The sequence below is a fragment of the Lepus europaeus genome, chromosome 3 (assembly GCF_033115175.1).
Source record: "Lepus europaeus isolate LE1 chromosome 3, mLepTim1.pri, whole genome shotgun sequence".
Lineage (NCBI taxonomy): Eukaryota > Metazoa > Chordata > Mammalia > Lagomorpha > Leporidae > Lepus > Lepus europaeus.
Window position 1 is genome coordinate 159751367 of NC_084829.1, and position 17340 is coordinate 159768706.

At 51.3% G+C, this 17340-nt stretch overlaps 1 protein-coding gene across 1 annotated transcript in view; it reads left to right on the top strand.

Annotated features, from left to right (window-relative positions):
• Positions 1-17340, top strand: part of TULP4 (TUB like protein 4) — a 252394-nt gene that overhangs the window by 225738 nt on the left and 9316 nt on the right. The window contains exons 9-13 of the mRNA XM_062186989.1: positions 1872-2106; positions 7890-8034; positions 11705-11849; positions 12794-12887; positions 15711-15854. Of these exons, the coding sequence (XP_062042973.1) occupies positions 1872-2106; positions 7890-8034; positions 11705-11849; positions 12794-12887; positions 15711-15854 (763 nt within the window). The remainder of the gene's footprint in view (positions 1-1871; positions 2107-7889; positions 8035-11704; positions 11850-12793; positions 12888-15710; positions 15855-17340) is intronic.

Here is a 17340-nt window from a genome sequence, read left to right on the forward strand (position 1 = left end):
GGTCTTGTCTGCTTCTTGACCAGTGCTCTGCAGGATCCCCCATGTCCCCCCATGCCTGCAGTCCACCCCAGGATCCCCCCCACGTCCCCCCATGGCTGCAGTCCACCCCAGGATCCCCCCACATCCCCCCATGGCTGCAGTCCACCCCAGGATCCCCCCACATCCCCCCATGCCTGCAGTCCACCCCAGGATCCCCCCCACATCCCCCCATGCCTGCAGTCCACCCCAGAGTCCCCCACATCCCCCCATGCCTGCAGTCCACCCCAGGATCCCCCACACATCCCCCCATGCCTGCAGTCCACCCTAGGATCCCCACGTCCCCCCATGCCTGCAGTCCACCCCAGGATCTCCCCCACGTCCCCCCATGCCTGCAGTCCACCCCAGGGTCCCCCACGTCCCCCCATGCCTGCAGTCCACCCCAGGATCCCCCACATCCCCCCATGCCTGCAGTCAACCCCAGGATCTCCCCCACATCCCCCCATGGCTGCAGTCCACCCCAGGATCTCCCCCACGTCCCCCCATGCCTGCAGTCCACCCCAGGATCCCCCCCCACGTCTCCCCATGGCTGCAGTCCACCCCAGGATCCCCCCCCACGTCCCCCCATGGCTGCAGTCCACCCCAGGATCCCCCCACATCCCCCCATGCCTGCAGTCAACCCCAGGATCCCCCCCACATCCCCCCATGCCTGCAGTCCACCTCAGGGTCCCCCACATCCCCCCATGCCTGCAGTCCACCCCAGGATCCCCCACACATCCCCCCATGCCTGCAGTCCACCCTAGGCGTCTCTGTTAGTGTCCATGGGAGGTAGCCTTGTGAGGCAGATGCTGTCTCTCTCATGGCCAGCTTGGCTCCTGTGTCTTCCTGGTGATCTAAGGAGCGAATGCTTGGTTAGCATTTGTCCTGTGCAGTCCTGACTTCCTGGAGGACGTCGCCCTCATCCTCACCTAAAGAAACAGGAAACAGGTTTTGTAGAAATTAAGTCACTTGCTCCGTAGCTCATGGGGGAGCTTTCAGACTAGGCCTTGGTCTGCTTTCAGTGCACCGTGCCGAGGGGAGGTGGCCCCCAGCACTTGGTCAGCTGTCTGTCACACTGATGTCTGTCACTCTAACTCCAGAAACCAGCCTGGGTATGGTGGCAGCATGTGGGTGATACCTGCCAGTTGCTGTTCATCTGTGGGTCATTGTTAGGTTCTTTTTTTAAAAAAGATTTATTTATTTATTGGAAAGGCAGAGTTACAGAGCGGCAGAGAGAGAGAGAGAGAGAGAGAGAAAGGTCTTCCGTCTACTTGTTCACTCCTCAAGTGGCCACAACGGCCGGAGCTGAGACATTCAGGAGCCAAGAGCTTTTTCCTAGGACTTGTGCCATCTTCCACTGCTTTCCCAGGCACTTTAGCGGTGAGCTGGATCAGAAGTGGGGCAGCCGGGACTTGAACCACTGCCCATATGAGATGCACAGCACTGCAGGCCAGGGCTTTAACCCTCTGCGCCACAGCTCCAGCCCCTACCATAGGTTCTTACTCATATTCTGTCTTTACTTCTAACTCTCAGATTGACTTCTGGTTTCTTTTTTCCTGAAACATAATGGTTTTAGAATCTCTTGGGATTTTCTTTTCCCCAAGCTGCCTTACAGTGTCATGTTAGGACATGCCGACGTCCAGGCCCGCCCGAGGGATCCGGTGTATTGAACAAGGACCCCGGCCTAGGTGTTTCAGAGCTTCCTGGGATTCTGTTAGGAGTCAACCGTTTCATACCACACAGCCCTGTCTCCCGGGAGTAGCAGCGACCGTCCCAGCCTGCCTGCCCCGGCACGCTCTCCCTCTCCCCCGGTATGGTCTCAGCACTTCCTTTTCTTCCCTTGTCTTTCATTCTAGCCCCCAATTCCAGACCCCAACAACATGCGAGACTTTGTCAGCTACCCCTCCGCTGGCAACGAGCGGCTGCACTGCACCATGAAGCGCACAGAGGACGACCCGGAAGTGGGCGGCCCCTGCTACACGCTCTACCTGGAGTACCTGGGCGGGCTCGTGCCCATCCTCAAGGGGCGCCGCGTCAGCAAGCTGCGGCCGGAGTTTGTCATCATGGACCCGCGGACAGACACGAAGTCAGGTGGGCCGGGTGGGTGCGGCCTTGCTCCCGTGGGGCTATGGAGTAGCGTTTCCTGCCTGTCTATGCGACTTCAGCCTATGACGGCCAGTATGGAACTTAGCCGAAGCGCCCGGGTTTCCCTAGCCTCCTCATGCAAGCAGTTCTGTCCCTGTGCCTTCCGACAGGCTCATGCCAGCTGTGAGGCCTCAGGTAGCTGGGCTGTGGGGGGGAGAGCACTGGCTCCAGCGAGGGGGAGCAGGCATGGCCTTCTGGGAATGAGAGCTCCCTCTTACAGTTATTGTCAAGTATTCATTGAATACAGTAATGTAATGGGCATTTATTTCAGAAATAATGAGATAGAGGCTCTCCCAACTCAAGTACGGATGAAATAATTACATTTTTCAAACCTTCAGCTTCCTGCCTTTGCCCTCACTAATCCGTGAGTAACTGCTTTTTAGCTGAATGCCAGGGAGATGTCCTGCGCATTCCTAAAGGTGTTGACATGGGGAATCGCCCTGCCCTCATGAAAACTCGCCCTGCGCCGGGCTTCATGACTCAGCTCATGCATTGAGGTGCTTGCTACCTGCCTCACTCTGGGCTCCAACGTCGGGAAACTGCAGAGAGGAGGGACTTTGTTCTTTCCACTGTGCCACGTAGTGCCTGCCCGGCGTCTGTGCACCTGTCAACATGTGCAGCTCGAACATCCTGCCGCCTCCCTGTGAAACCTGCCCCGTCACCTGTCGTGGAATGAGCAGCACCCTCTCAGCCTGCTGGCTGGCAGTGGGCTGTGGGTGTCCTGCTCGGCACCCTGCAGTGCTCCTCTGCCTGACACACTGAGCCCTGGGGGCCTGGAGGCAGAGAGCTGGGTCACCTTTGTACCCTGAAGGCCAAGCAAGCACCTGACCTTGAAATAACAGAGGTCAAGATGGATTTGTTTCCGTCAGTTCACTTACCCTCGACTTCCTGACTGCAGCATGTTCTCTCTCTCTCTCTCTCTCTCTCTCTCTCTCTCTCTCCCCCCTCCCTCTCCCTCTCCCTCTCTCCCTTCCCCACCCCCCAGCCATTAGACTGACCTCTGACCCTCATGACATCCCTGAAAGCACCGTGACACCTGCCTTGACTGCAGTTGTCTCAGCTCACGGTGGGCTTGTCGCTGACCTTGTGACCCACGTGGACATTCCATAGTTGCATGGCTCCTGTCCTCTGCTCGTCACTCGCTCAGTATCTGTGCAGCACTCTGCTACCAGTCTTGTGCAAAACCCAAAGCAGTGAGCTCACACTTCTTAAAATCAGTTGTTAGGATTTTTTCTGTCGTTTGACTAATGTGAGAAACTAGTACCAGAGCAGAAAGATTGAGGAATGGGGGCTGGTGGCGAGGGAGAACAAGAGAGGGAGGATTCAGAAGGAATGAAGGTGTGGTGAGGAAAACAGGACCGAGAGAGCAGATGTTAGATGCTAGCGTGGAAGAGCCCCGGGCCAGCGTTGTGGTACAGCAGGGTAAGCTGCTGCTTGTGGTGCTATGTCGTATCCCAGCTATTTCCCTTGCAGTCCAGCTTCCTGCTGATGTGCCTGGGAGAGAAGTGGAAGACGGCTCAAGTGCTTGGGCCCCTGCACCCAGGTGGGAGGCCTGGATAGAGTTCCAGTCTCCTGGCTGTGGCCTGGCCCAGCCCCAGCCATTACAGATATTTGAGGAGTGAGCCAGCAGATGAGGATCCATCTCTCACTCCGTCTCTCCTCCATGCCCCACCCCCCATGTCACTCTGTCTCTCAAAATCTTTCTCTCTCTCTCTCTCTTTCTTTCTGTCTTTCTTTCTTTCTCTTTCTTTCCCTTTCCTTCCTTCTTTCCTTCTTTCTTTCTTTCTTTCTTTCTTTCTTTCTTTCTTTCTTTCTTTCTTTCTACTTATTTATTTATTTATTTAAGGAAAAGGAAAGCATGGTTTCAGAGAGAGGGTGAAGGAAAGAGCCATCATGGGTTAGAGATGATTGGGGCAGGGGTATGAGAGGCAGGTTCTGAGCCAGAGCCTACACATGTGTTGTCGCTGGGTCCTGTACAGAGATTAAATGTTGAGGAAAATGTAATGAAGAGTGTGTTGCTGTGAGGTGTGCACTGATTTCCCCACCTTGGAAGAGGACAGGGTGTGTGCTATGGGCACTGGGCTGCAGCGTCCCAGAGGCCGGACTTGCCTGGGGTCTGTTTGTGTCCAGCTCATACGGACTCAATTGCTAACAGCTTTTTGGGGAAGGAGATGTTTATTTTTATAATTGAAAGTTGCTAAGCAAAATAAATCAACAAATATTTGGTGAGCAGCTACTTGGTGTGAGACACTTGAGAGTCGTAGATGGTTCAGCCATACCAGGTATCTCCACTTTCAGTGGGTTGATGAAGCCTTGGTAAGATAAGCACTTGGAAAGTTCACTTAAAAAGTCAAGATTTAAATACCTATGACACAGATAGAAGATGCGTCACAAGGCACAATATGACTAATCGCCAAATGAATGGTGTATGTATAAACTTGGAATGCCAGGACTTTCTCATCAAGAGAACCGGATTACCTCTTTGAAGCCTCCACATCAGGGTTCTCAAAATGTCGTCTGTGGCCCCCCTCAAGCCAGTCCCCTGGGATGCTTCCCTAACGCAGGTTCCTGGCTCCACCCCTTAGTCTCAAGTCATTAGGTCTTGAGGGGGCTTAGAAATCCATGATCCGTTGGGTTCCCCAGGTGGTTTTTATTCTCCAAGAATTATAATCCACTTTGCAAAAGCTTGTGTGACTCAACAAGTGTATTCCTCAAGGTTGCTGGTGTATGTTCTAGAAACTCTGAGTCCCAGTAATTTTTTTTTTAGTGAAAATTCACAATTTCCCAAAAGGAATCTTTAGTCAGAGTTTGCCCTAACCCCCACTGTGAAAAACTGGAATCAGAAGCAGAGCCGGGACTCAAACTGAGACACTGATATGGGCTGCAGGTATAGCAAGCGGCATTGTTAATAACTACCGCACCAACATTTGCCCCAAAGCAGCTTTTAAAGATGTATTTGAATGACAAGAGAGAGCAAGAGCTCCCATCTGTTGGTTCATTCCCCTGCAATGCCCTGGCCAGGCTGAACCTAGGAGCCAGGAACCTAATTCAGGTTTCCTACATGGGGGACAGGGACCTAACTACTTGAGCCATCACCTGCTACCTCCCAGGGTGTGCATCATGAGGAAGCTGGAAATGGAGCTGGGACTCAAACCCAGGCACTCTGATATGAGATGCCTATATCCCAACTAGCTTCTTAACTGCTAATCCAAATACCTGTCTAACAAGGTACCTTCAGCCCAGATACAATGAGCATATTCTTGAAGACTGACAAAATTGGAATGTGAAGCCCAAGACACAGTGTTAAGGCTTTGGTTCCCAATGACCAGTGCCAACTTAAGCTTCTCTAGAAACAATGAGGTACGCCCAGTCGCTGCCCCGGCTCCGGCTGATGCAATGTGGAGATTTCTTCTACTTGTGTTGATGGCAGATGGCAGAGTTGGGGGAGGGGGCTAAACAGAAAGCAGTTTCCTTTTCCTCCTGCCACCGCTTAATTCATTTGTGCTTTCAGGAAGTATTATCGAGTCCCCGAAATTGTTCTAGTCTCTGGGATTACAGCAGGGATCAAGCCAGCCAATTTTCCTTTCCTTGAGGACTTTACCCACTAGTTGGGGAGACAGGCAATAAAGCAGTGCTGTAGGGTAGGCATTCAGCCAAGTGGTTCAGATGCCCACATCAGATTACCTGGCTCTGGCTCCTGCCTCCGGCTTTCTGCTAACGCAGACCCTAGGAGGCCGTAGTGATGGCTCCAGTAATTGGGCTGCTGCCACCCACGTGTGGGTGCCCTTGTTGAGTTCCCAGCTTCAGCCCTGGCCCAACTCCAATGCCAGGCATGCAGGGAGTGAACCAACAGATGGGAGTTCTCGCTGTGTCTGTCTGAATAAGCACTGTTTTGGTTACTGTTTGCAAAGTAGTTGTGAGTTCGGGAAAAGGAGCAAATGGTATGGCACCTAGCATTTGGGAAATCTTCCATTGATGAGGAACTTGGAGGTTGGAGGGGCAGAGCATGATTGGGTTTCCTCCATCAGTTCACACACACATGGAGGCCTTCTGTGTACTTAGACCCAGGTTTGAATCATAGCTGGGCTTACCTTGGTCCAGTGACCCTTAACTTAAACAATACAGAGCACTGTTCAGGGGTGTGGGAAGTTGGTCTTTTCTTTGATTGAACTCAGACACATACCACTGCAGCTTGCAGGATGTTTGAGTCATGCCAGTCGATTCCATCAGTGCTGACAGAAGGGGGTGATGCAGGTGACAGGAACAGGGCACCAGGCTCTTCCCACGCCATCTGCCAGGCTTTTCTGCCCTGGAGGGCTCCTGTTCACAGATGTCACCCCCATATGCTCAGGAACGGAGAGAGCTGTGGATTCACAGATCGTCCTGTAAATGCCAGCAGCCCCTCAGGGTGGAAAACTCACTCTCATTCTCCGAACTCTTTGACTGTGACTAGATGATTCAGCTTTTTGATTACCTGTCAAGGCTCCTGCAATCTTCAGGGAATGAGGTTTTAGTTAGCAAGGCAAATACTGGAGAGTGGGGTTCTCACATTGAGGACAGACCTAGGGTGTGTGGTGAGAAGACCTTGGGCAGCGCATGGATGAGAAACTGAAGCCGGGCAAGTGACATGGGCAGCAAGGGAGGAGTTTTGAGGAGGAGGGACCTTGTCTACAGCTTTAAAAAAATATTTATTTACGTTAAAGGCAGAGTTACATAAAGGGAGGAGAGACAGAGGGGAGGAGACCTTCCATCCACTCCCTAGATGGCTGTAACAGCCAGGACTGAGCCAGGCCGAAGCCTGGAGCTTCATCTGGGTCCCCCATGTGGGTACAGGGGCCCAAGTACTTGGGCCATCTTCTGCTTTAGCAAGCCGTTAGCAGGGCCCTGAATTGCAAGTGGAATAGTCAGGACTTAACCTGGAGCCCATATGAGATGCCAGTGTCACAGGCAGGGGCTTAACCTACAAGGCCATAAGTCCTAGAGCTATTTCACAGCTCTAGGACTGCCCGTCTGCACATTGTCCTGGCTTCTGCCTTGGGGCCAGTGATTCTGCCTAAGGTCTAGCTTGCCAAGTTGTCATGAGTGAGTCTGTATGGAAGGCCCTCAGAGGTACCCGGAGTTCCCATTAAAAGCTCCCACTGTGTGGGTCTTTGAGCCAGTGCCCCAAGCAGGCAGGCACCCCCAGCAGGTGGAATAGCCCAGCCTCTCAGCCGGCCTTGCACTTTTCCACAGACCACCTGCCATGCCACACACAAACCTTCTGAGAGACCTGGGCATGAGCCAGCTTAGGCAGGACTCCAGTCCAAGCAGGCCTAGCACCATTAGGGCCTTCCTAGGCCAGAGGCAGGTTCCAGGAGCATCTGTAAGTTGGCAGCTCTGTTCTGAGGCCACCTGGAAGTCCATAGGAGCATAGATGGCCACTGTGTCACACAACAGTGCAACCAAACTTTGGTTTCTACTTCCAGCATTGTAAGCAGTGGAGCTGCTAGACTTTTGTACATTAAAATACCAGGCCCATTTTGACAGCAGTAGAGGTAATTGTCTACTTTTGCTTAGAAAAAACAAGAGTCTAGAAATGTAGAAGAAGAAACATGGCTACATGCCATTTCAACCTCGAGACCTGAAGTGGTGGCCTGCCGAGGTAGGCTGTCCTGGAGTGGACCGCAGTGACTGTGGTTAGGCCCTAGCGGACGTCATTTCCCTCACGGTGCCGGATGTTGTCTTCACAGATGAAATCTACGGGAACAGCCTGGTCTCCACTGTGATCGACAGCTGCAACTGCTCAGACTCCAGTGACATCGAACTGAGTGACGACTGGGCTGCCAAGAAGTCACCCAAGATCTCCAGGGCCAGCAAGTCGCCCAAACTCCCGAGGTACGCTCAGCCTTCTTCAGGGCGGTCCCCCTTTGTTGTGCCGCTGGACATGTATGTGTTTGTGCCTGCAGAAGAGTCCCGTAGACACCGACACTGGGGGACATCCCGAGCCATCTTTGGTTTAGAATGCTACCCAGGAGTAGAACGTGTTCTGACTAAAGTGAACATTGTTGTTTAATAGCAATAAAAGAGGCCAGTTACAGGCACATCCCCTTCTGTTATCACCTTTTCTTCTGGAAGATTCTTTCTGGAATAATAACAGCTTTTTTTTGTTTGTTTTTTCCTTCGGGATAGAAAAAGGCACCGAATAGGAAGTCTGCTAAACCCAAGAGCAGTGGCAGTGAGCGGCACAGGGGCCATACCAGAGCTTCCTGGCTTGTTTTTCCTTCCCGTGTGATAAAAGGAAGAAAAAGGTGTTATAGTGGTTGTTATATGTTGGAGAGAATGCCTATAATGCTATAATTGAGAAGGTAATAGGATCCTGGGGCCGGCGCTGCGGTGCAGTAGGTTAATCCTCCGCCTGCAGTGCCGGCATCCCAGATGGGGGCCGGTTCTAGTCCCGGTTGCTCCTCTTCCAGGCCAGCTCTCTGCTGTGGCCCGGGAAGGCAGTGGAGGATGGCCCAAGTGCTTGGGCCCTGCACCCGCATGGGAGACCGGGAGGAGGCTCCCGGCTCCTGATTTCAGATCAGCGCAGCTCCGGCCGTGGCAGCCATTTGGGGAGTGAACCAACGGAAGGAAGACCTTTCTCTCTGTCTCTTCCTCTCACTGTCTGTAACTCTACCTCTCAAATAAATAAATAAATACATAATCTTTAAGGAAAAAAAAAGGCTCCTACAGGCAGAAAGCTGAGAGTAGGTGGAAGGGCCTCTGGTGGTGCAGACGAGAGTGCCAGCCTCCTTCTCGGCGCTGTCTCTGAGGAAGCGGTAGCTCCGTGGCCTTGGAGGGAGATGAGCACCCCTCATCCAAGCAAGTTAGGGTGACCTAGCTCTAAAATCCTCTGATGCCTGCAAAATTAAGGTGTGATTTACATACAGATACGCACGTGCTCACATCATAAACAGTTGTCCCACTGTGCGCCGGTTCAGGAGAAAGAACATGGCGTGTTCTCCTTCCATCCAGTACCCACGCCCAAGAGGCGGTTACTCTTCTGCTCCTAGCACTAAGGATGCCTCTGCTGTTCTTGAACTTCATATAAATGGAGTCAAGCTGTATGTACCCATTTTATCGACGTTTTTGTTCAGTGTGATTTTGAGATTTGTCACATCCTGTGTGTGTCAATAGTTTGTTTTTCTTTACTGTCATCAGGTATTCCATTGTAATAGCTACAATGTGTTTATTCTGTTTCCCAATCAAAGAGTATTTGATAGTTTCCAGCGTGGCACTGTTATGAATAAACCTGTTAGAAACATCCTTCTGAAGTCTCCAGCAGCCATGCTCACGCATTTCCCTTGGGTATATGACGGGAGCTGAGCGAGATCCCGGGTGAGGTCTGTGCTGGGCTTCACTGGGAACTACCAAGCAGTATTCCACGGTAGCTATGCCCACTTAAATTCCCACCAGCAATTTTTGAGAGGTCCAGCTGCTTCCATCCTCACCCACAGCTGCGTTGTCATTTTTTAAAATAATCTTAGCAGCTCCAGCGGATGCCTGTGTATCACATCGTAGGTGCCTTCTAACACTGCCAGTGATTCTCATGGTAGCACCTTCTCACGCTAGTCGGCCATCTGGCTGTCTTATCTCATGAACTCTTTGTTCAGGCCTCTCCCCCATTTTTTATTGGATTGTTTTTTGTCTTACTGAATTGTAAGAGTTCTTTACATATTTGAGATATGAGTCATTTGTTGGCTATGTCTGCTGGCGTGTGTTCACATAGTCTATGTGAGATGTTCTTTATATCACACCTAAATCTCAGGTTAACTGTATATCAGATGCGTTTTGTATATGCAGTGAATTAGGGGTAGATGTTCATATTTTTCTACGAAGGCATGTAGTTGCTCCAGCCATCTGATTGCTTTATGTTTCCACCTTTATCTTAAAGCTTGTTAAAGCTGTACTTAAAGAGGGCCAGGGCTGTGGTGCGGTGGATTGGGCTGTTGCCTGTGACTCCAGTGTCCCACGTGAATGCTGGGTCAGGTCCCGGCTGCTCTGCTTCCACCCGTTCCCTGCTGCTATACCTGGGAGGACAGGGGAGGATGGCCTGCGTCCATATGGAGATCCCAGTGGAGTCTGGGCTCTTGGTTTTGGCCTGGCCCAGCTCTAGCCGCTGTGGCTGTCTGGGGAGTAAACCAACAAATGGAAAATCTTTCTCTCGCACTGACAACGGACTCTTTCTCTCTCTGTCTCTGTCACTCTCTTTCTTTCACTATCTCTCTGTCTCTTCTTATCTATCTGTGGCTCCACCTTTCAGATAAATTTTTGAAAATTGTACCTGTGGCATGATGGGTTAAAGCCCTGGCCTGAAACACAGGCATCCCATATGACCACTGGTTCTAGTCCCGGCTGCTGCTCTTCCGATCCAGCTCTCTGCTGTGGCCTGGGAAAGCAGTAGAAGATGGGCCCAAGTCCTTGGGCCCCTACACCAGTGATCTGGAGACCCAGAGGAAGCTCCTGGCTCCTGGCTTTGGATGGGCACAGCTCCAGCCATTGCAGCCATCTGGGGAGTGAACCATTGGGTGGAAGACCTCTCTCTCTGTCTCTACCTCTCTCTATAACTCTATCTTTCAAATAAATAAAATCTTTTAAAAAAAAAAAAAAGAAAAATTGTCCTTAAAGTCATGAACTTTCTTGCACTTCCAGTGTTTTGTCTTTTTCCAGTGTTTAGGCAGAGAAGGCAGTTAACACATACAAAGAAGGCCTCCACCCATACATGTCCTCTCCAGGCTGCTGTCTCCCCACGACTGGTCCCCCTTCCCTCTTTCCTCACGTGGAACCTCCTCCACACAGCAGCCAGGTTATGGTCCTGGCTCCTTGCTTTGGTAAGCTCCTGTTCTTCAGGAGTTCCGAGTTCCCATCATGCCCACAGTGTGGTGTGAAGCTTCATGCACTTGCTCATAAAATGTTGTAAGCCTTAACAGTAGTCATTGTTATCTCACTCTTTCTGGGGTAGACCAGCATTGAACATGTGTCTCCATGTTGTAAGTAAAGGAGCTGAGGAACAGAGATAAAACGGGATCAATGGGCAGCAGAAGAGCTTTAGCTTCACCGATTCGATATAAATACTGTAGGTGGTGAAATGCCAACTAAATCTGTTGAAATCCACAATGTCATAGAAAGAGTTAAAAATCACTGTGGTCTCAGGGTGAAAAGTGACTCTTCCCACCTGCCATTCCCCCAGGACTGGCTTTGCGAGCCCGTGGCCGAGGTACGGCTATTCCCAGACCTGCTGCACGTCAGTAGAAAGTGGAAGGCAGTTACTTCTCTGAGGTTCCTTACAGATGAATCACTCGATCTAATCTCAGTGCATTTTCAAATACTACATATATAACTCAGTTGCATTTATTCTTTCCTTGTGCTCATAAAACAAAGCAGGGGGAAGAAAGCTTTGTGAAGTTAGGACTCTGGCCACCTGGAACCCCGTGCTCACAGATAGGAGGAGGAGAGCTGTGGGGGTCTGGGCTGCCGTCACGTCTCCTGCTGTGGGTGCCTAACCCTGGGGACCTTGTCTCTGCAGGATCAGCATTGAGGCCCGGAAGTCTCCCAAGCTGCCCCGGGCGGCTCAGGAGATCTCACGGTCTCCGCGGCTGCCCATGCGCAAGCCTTCCATCGGCTCACCCAGCCTGACGCGGAGAGAGTTTCCTTTTGAAGACATCACTCAGGTAGTAGCACGCGTCCAACAGCGCGGGCTCCACCCTCAGAACCATCCTGAACATGCCACCTTCCTTCCCACCCTGTCCACCCGCTCCAGCCACCACCTGCACTCAGGCCCCCAGGCCTGCTCCCCACCACAGGAATCCTCCTGGAGCCCAGCCCTGACAGATGTGCCCACGTTTCCACGGTGCCCTCTAGGTTCAGACCCTCCAGTGATCTGGGAGAGAACTCCTGGCTATGCCGCCGGGCCGGCCTGACTCCCTTGACACCTCCTCTCCCTGCAGGTGCTACAGCCACTCCTGCTTCTCCTTGCCTTGAGCCTTTGTTCTTCCTGGGTCACCTCTCCTCCCTCCATCCTTGTTCCTGTGCTGCCAGACCCTCTCCACTGCCAGCTTCATCATGAAGGCTTCCTGCACGGCTCAGCCCCAGTGTGCCCATGCACCTGGTGTGCCGCTCACTTCTGCTGTTGGCCTGTGGCTCTGTGTATTAAGCCATTGCAAGCCGTGTCTGTTCCATCAGGGTCTTGGGCACAGCAGTCACTTTTTAAACTGTTAATTGAGTAGAATGAGAAAATAGGTCATTGGGTTATTTCAGGACGTAATAATGTGACTGTGACTGCTGTTTCCAGGAGAAACACTGAGGATAGAAATGATTTGGTTGGATGCCCCTCTAGCACAGTGCCGTGGCGGTGAGAGGAGAGTGAAGCGACACGTGCCTTGTCACATCAGTGCCTTTTAACCACACACATGGACATGTCAGGACAGCCGGGCCCCACCAGTGAGAAATGGGTGTGCAGTGAACGTCCGGTCTAAAAGTGGTAGGTGGTAGGGAACAGACACCTGTGGCAGTGCCCGCGTGTGGCTCTGTAGGCCGTGAGTGGTAGCATTCTTTCTAAGTAACCAGTAAGATATCAAGTACATTGTGATTCTTCCTTTTTCTTTTTCGCCCACAGCACAACTACCTTGCTCAGGTCACGTCCAATATCTGGGGAACCAAATTTAAGATTGTGGGCTTGGCTGCTTTCCTGCCAACCAACCTCGGTGCAGGTAAAAACCACATCTTGTTCTCTCAGTATCCCACTTGGAACTCATACTTAAAAACCCAATCTCAACTTTGATGACTAGGGTAGAAAGGGAGCACTTAAGATAGCAAAAGAATAGTGTGGGTTTGACACTCAAACTTGGACTCCAGCCACTGTGATCTTAGTATTACCACTGAAAGTGATTTTTTTTTGCCATGAGCCCTGACTTATAAAAATAATAGAAATATAGAAATGACCAAAACAGCTCAACGTCTGTCAGAGTTCTCTTAGGTTTGTAGGTATTTCAACTTCTAGACCTTGAACTGTGGGTGGATTTGGGTTCTGGGTTAGGTTCTTGAGACAAGAGAAGGCTGTTGCGAAGAAAGTGCCAGAGGAAGAGGCATTGGAGACTGTAAAAAGTTGGCCGATTGTTAGTACCTTCCTTGGTGGTAAATATTGATAAACGTCATTTCTTAATACCTGATCAATTTCCTGCCAGTGACAAGTTTGAGACAACAGAAACATCCTAGGGACGGCAAGGCTGGGCCAGAACCTGTAATTGGCTCTCCTCTGCCCTCCCCCAGATAAGTGGGAATGAGGACGTGGGCACCTCGGGGGAGTGAAGAAATGGAGGCAGAGATCTTTCTCAAAGCAGCTTCCTCCCGCTGGGTTGAGGAGCTGCGCTGCCCCCCCCCCCCCCGCCCCCCGCCAGATGCCTCACCGCGTCCCCTCATCCGCACCCCTGCAGGGCCCGCTCAGCCGGGTTGGCCTGTGGCCTCCGTCTCAGGCGTGCTCTGTGGGGCCTGCTGGGAACAGCTTTTGCAAAATGGCTTCCTTTTGTAAGAGTTGTTTCATACAGCAGTTCTTTAGTTATCAGATGTTGGTTAATCCTCCGCCTGCGGCGCTGGCATCCCATATGAGCGCCAGGTTCTAGTCCTGGTTGCTCCTCTTCCAGTCCAGCTCTCTGCTGTGGCCCGGGAGGCAGTGGAGGATGGCCCAGGTGCTTGGGCTCATGCACCCACATGGGAGACCAAGAAGAAGCACCTGGCTCCTGGCTTCGGATCAGCGCGGTGCCAGCCGTAGCGGCCATTAGGGGAGTGAACCAATGGAGGGAAGACCTTTCTCTCTGTCTCTCTCACTGTCTATATACCTCTGTCAAATAAAAAAATAAAAAATAAAAAGAGCTTTTTGTTCATGTAGTTACAATCGTCAGTTGTAACTTGAATCTACTAGAGGAAAGAAAGCAACTGTTGAATTCTAGAAGGTATACTGCATAGGGTATCCCATTAACTAATCTTTCCAAGGACAGTATGTAACATTAGTGGACTTAAACAGGATATGGTAAGGTGGGCATTGTGCTGCAGTGTGTTAAACTGCTATTTGCAACACTGTCACACCTGTTCAAGTCCTGGCTGCTCTGCTTCTGATCTGGCTCCCTGGTGATGTGCCTGGAAAGACAGCAGAGGCTGGCCCAAGTAAAGGATCCCTTGCCAACTATGTGGGAGACCCAGATGGAGTTCTTCGACCTGGCCCAGCCCCCACCATTGTGGCCATTTGGGGAGTGAACCAGTTGATGGAAGATTTCTCTCTCTCTCTCTCTACCTCTACCTCTCTACCTCTGTCTCTCTTTCTCTATCAATCTGCTTTTCAAATAAATAATAGAATAAATCTTTTTCTAAAAATTATAAAAAGTGGTATTAGCCATATTGGGTAATCTATTTTCCTTCAATTAAAACTATCTGACCCATTAAATTTATTATTTCAATTCTTAGCATTTCTTAGAAATATATAAAAGCTCAAAATATTTAAAGGAATATACAGTAGGAAAAACATACACACACACACACACACTCTTGATTCTCACCCCTACTCACCTAGTTTTCCTTCCCCTGGAAGCAATTGGTATTTTTCTAATATCTCCTGAAAATTTTTATTTTATTGTTGTCAGTATGAACAACAAAGACTAACACTTTAATGCATTAAACCTTAAATCATACGGAACCATACAGAATTTTTTTGCCAAAACTATTGTTTTCATTCTGTGTGCGGAAAAAAAAAAAAAAAAAGATGAGCACGTGGGTGTGGGTAGGAAAAGTCATCTCAGCCTGCCCCAGTCCAGGTGACAGCCTTGTACCACAGCTTCGGCACAGGCGGCCTGCTGTGCTGCGAGCAGCTCGGGCGCAGATCGGGGCTGCTTCTAACAGACAGGAAGCCCTGTGTCTGCCCATCCCAGAGCAAGGAGTGCTGTGAAAGAGTGGACAGTTTCACCCACATCTTGACCTACTGTGAAACCTGAATGCAGGTTTCTTTACTTGTGCATTTATTTCGTTCCCAGTAAATACTTCAGTTGCCATCTAGGCCTTCTCTTGAATGTCCCGGTGAATCAAATGTAATCTGAAGGTTAAACCACATGGAGTCCCCAAAGTCGCCATGTCAGGCAGGGGAGAGCGGCCTGCGGGGCCTCTTGGACAGCCCCTGGACTGCTTGGCACCGGCGTTAGTCTTCACTGGGCTGTCCTTCTGATGGCAGAAGGGGTTTGAGAAATGGATTTTTTCGTACCACAGCCCACTCCAGAAAAGAACTTAAGTCTAAGATTTATTTCTGACATTCACAATTTATAGTTCTATTGACACGCCGTTGGCACACATGCTGAGCTAAACCAAGCATCTGCTGTGACTGAATTAAAACTGTGGCTGGTGTGGCCGCGCTGTGTGCCTGGGAGAGGCGAGGGACTCCTCTCGGATGCTTGGCCCTGCCTGAGCCACTGTGTCCTCCAGAGCCCTCGATTTCTCTGCTACGACTCCCCCAGCGTGTCTCTACTAACCGTGCCCTTCTTCCTCCCCGCCAGTAATCTATAAAACCAGCCTGCTGCATCTCCAGCCACGGCAGATGACCATTTATCTCCCAGAAGTCCGGAAGATTTCCATGGACTATATTAATTTACCTGTCTTCAACCCAAATGTTTTCAGTGAAGATGAAGATGACTTGCCAGGTGTGTTCACGTGCGTCCCTTTCCTAGCAGCCCGTGGCAGGGAACAGAGCAGGAAGGCACTGAGGATTGCCTGCCCTGTGAAGGCTGGTAGACGAGGTGGCTGTGTGCCCACAGTCACAGACTGGCACTGGTCTGGGGAGGGGAGGGGCACAGAGCAGGGGTAGGCTGCGGTGGCAGTGATGGCTCGTGGTCACAGAGCCTGGCTCCCACCTCCTTACCTCACAGGAACCTTCTAAGCTGCGTGCCTCCACACAGAGCAGTTAGCCGGACCCAATAAAGTCAGAACTAGAACCCAGCCACAGTGACCAGACAGCCTTTGTCCTTTCCATCCTGCCCATTTGCAGGACACAGAGCCTACGCCCTGCAGTGTGGGTCTCAGTGCAGAGAGGCCCAGCCTGGGTTCCGTGTCTTAAACCCCAGTGTGATACTGTGCTGCCAGCATGAGCAGCTGCAGCTGGCGAGGCCGTCCGCACACTCCCTGCTGGTGCAGAAGCTCACACGAGGTGCCTTGTACACCTTCTGCTCTCCCAGGGTGCAGCGTGCAGCCCCTGTGGCTGGCTGGTTCCCAGCGAGAGCAGGGAGTGCGTCATCTCCGAGCTCCCATTAGTGACAAATGACTCAAGCAGGTGACCCTTCTCTGTGCTCCCTGCAGATGAGAGAGCTTCTGGAAGGGTTCTGAACAGGGCTGGCAGGAAACTTGGCACAGGACCTGGATCTGTGCAGCCAGAGGAGAATTAGGTGTTGCAAAAGGCCCCCAGGAAAGGAAAGAGCTGGTTTCAGATACCACGTGTGGCCTTGGCTTTTGGTAAGCTAGCTGGTTACATTTCATGGTTCTTCTGGAGAAGTCAGGAAACCTGGTCAACCAGCCTGTCCGGTCGCAGTCAGGGGACCGTGGCCACCAGTCTGTCCAGTCCCGTTCTGCCCTGTGTATGTGCTCGTTGCCACACGGCTAAGCACCAGACTTCAGACTTATGTCTCGGTGGCAGTTTGAGGAAAAGCCACAGACTGACTCGGCGGGTGCTTTACACAGGGCCGCACATGCAGTGGCTCTGAGAACCTGTCCACAGGGCGTCGCTCACGTGCACGCTCTCTGGCGTTCCGCAAGTCTGCCGTTGCTCATGGTAGCTCTGCTTGAAATACTGAAAAGCAGGTAAGCTAAAAAATGATCCTTTAGCTGATATACACATTTGCAAAACATGCTAGTTTGCTATGACAGTTTACATGGTTCTGTTTTCATAAGTTTGATTTGCAAATGTAAGCATTTAGGTACACATCAGTTGCATGACACCTCCCCTCAATAAAGTAGGGATAACCCTACTTGGATGCACCGGCATTGTGAGTCCTTGGTGGAGTTGCGTCTTCTGAACCACCGTCGCCTTATGTGGGCATTTTACGGGGGTCATCAGTAAAAGAACTTGACACTGATTTATGCTGGGACAGATTTGCGACGGTACCAGTTTCAGAAGGTTCAAACTCGAATGTGGGT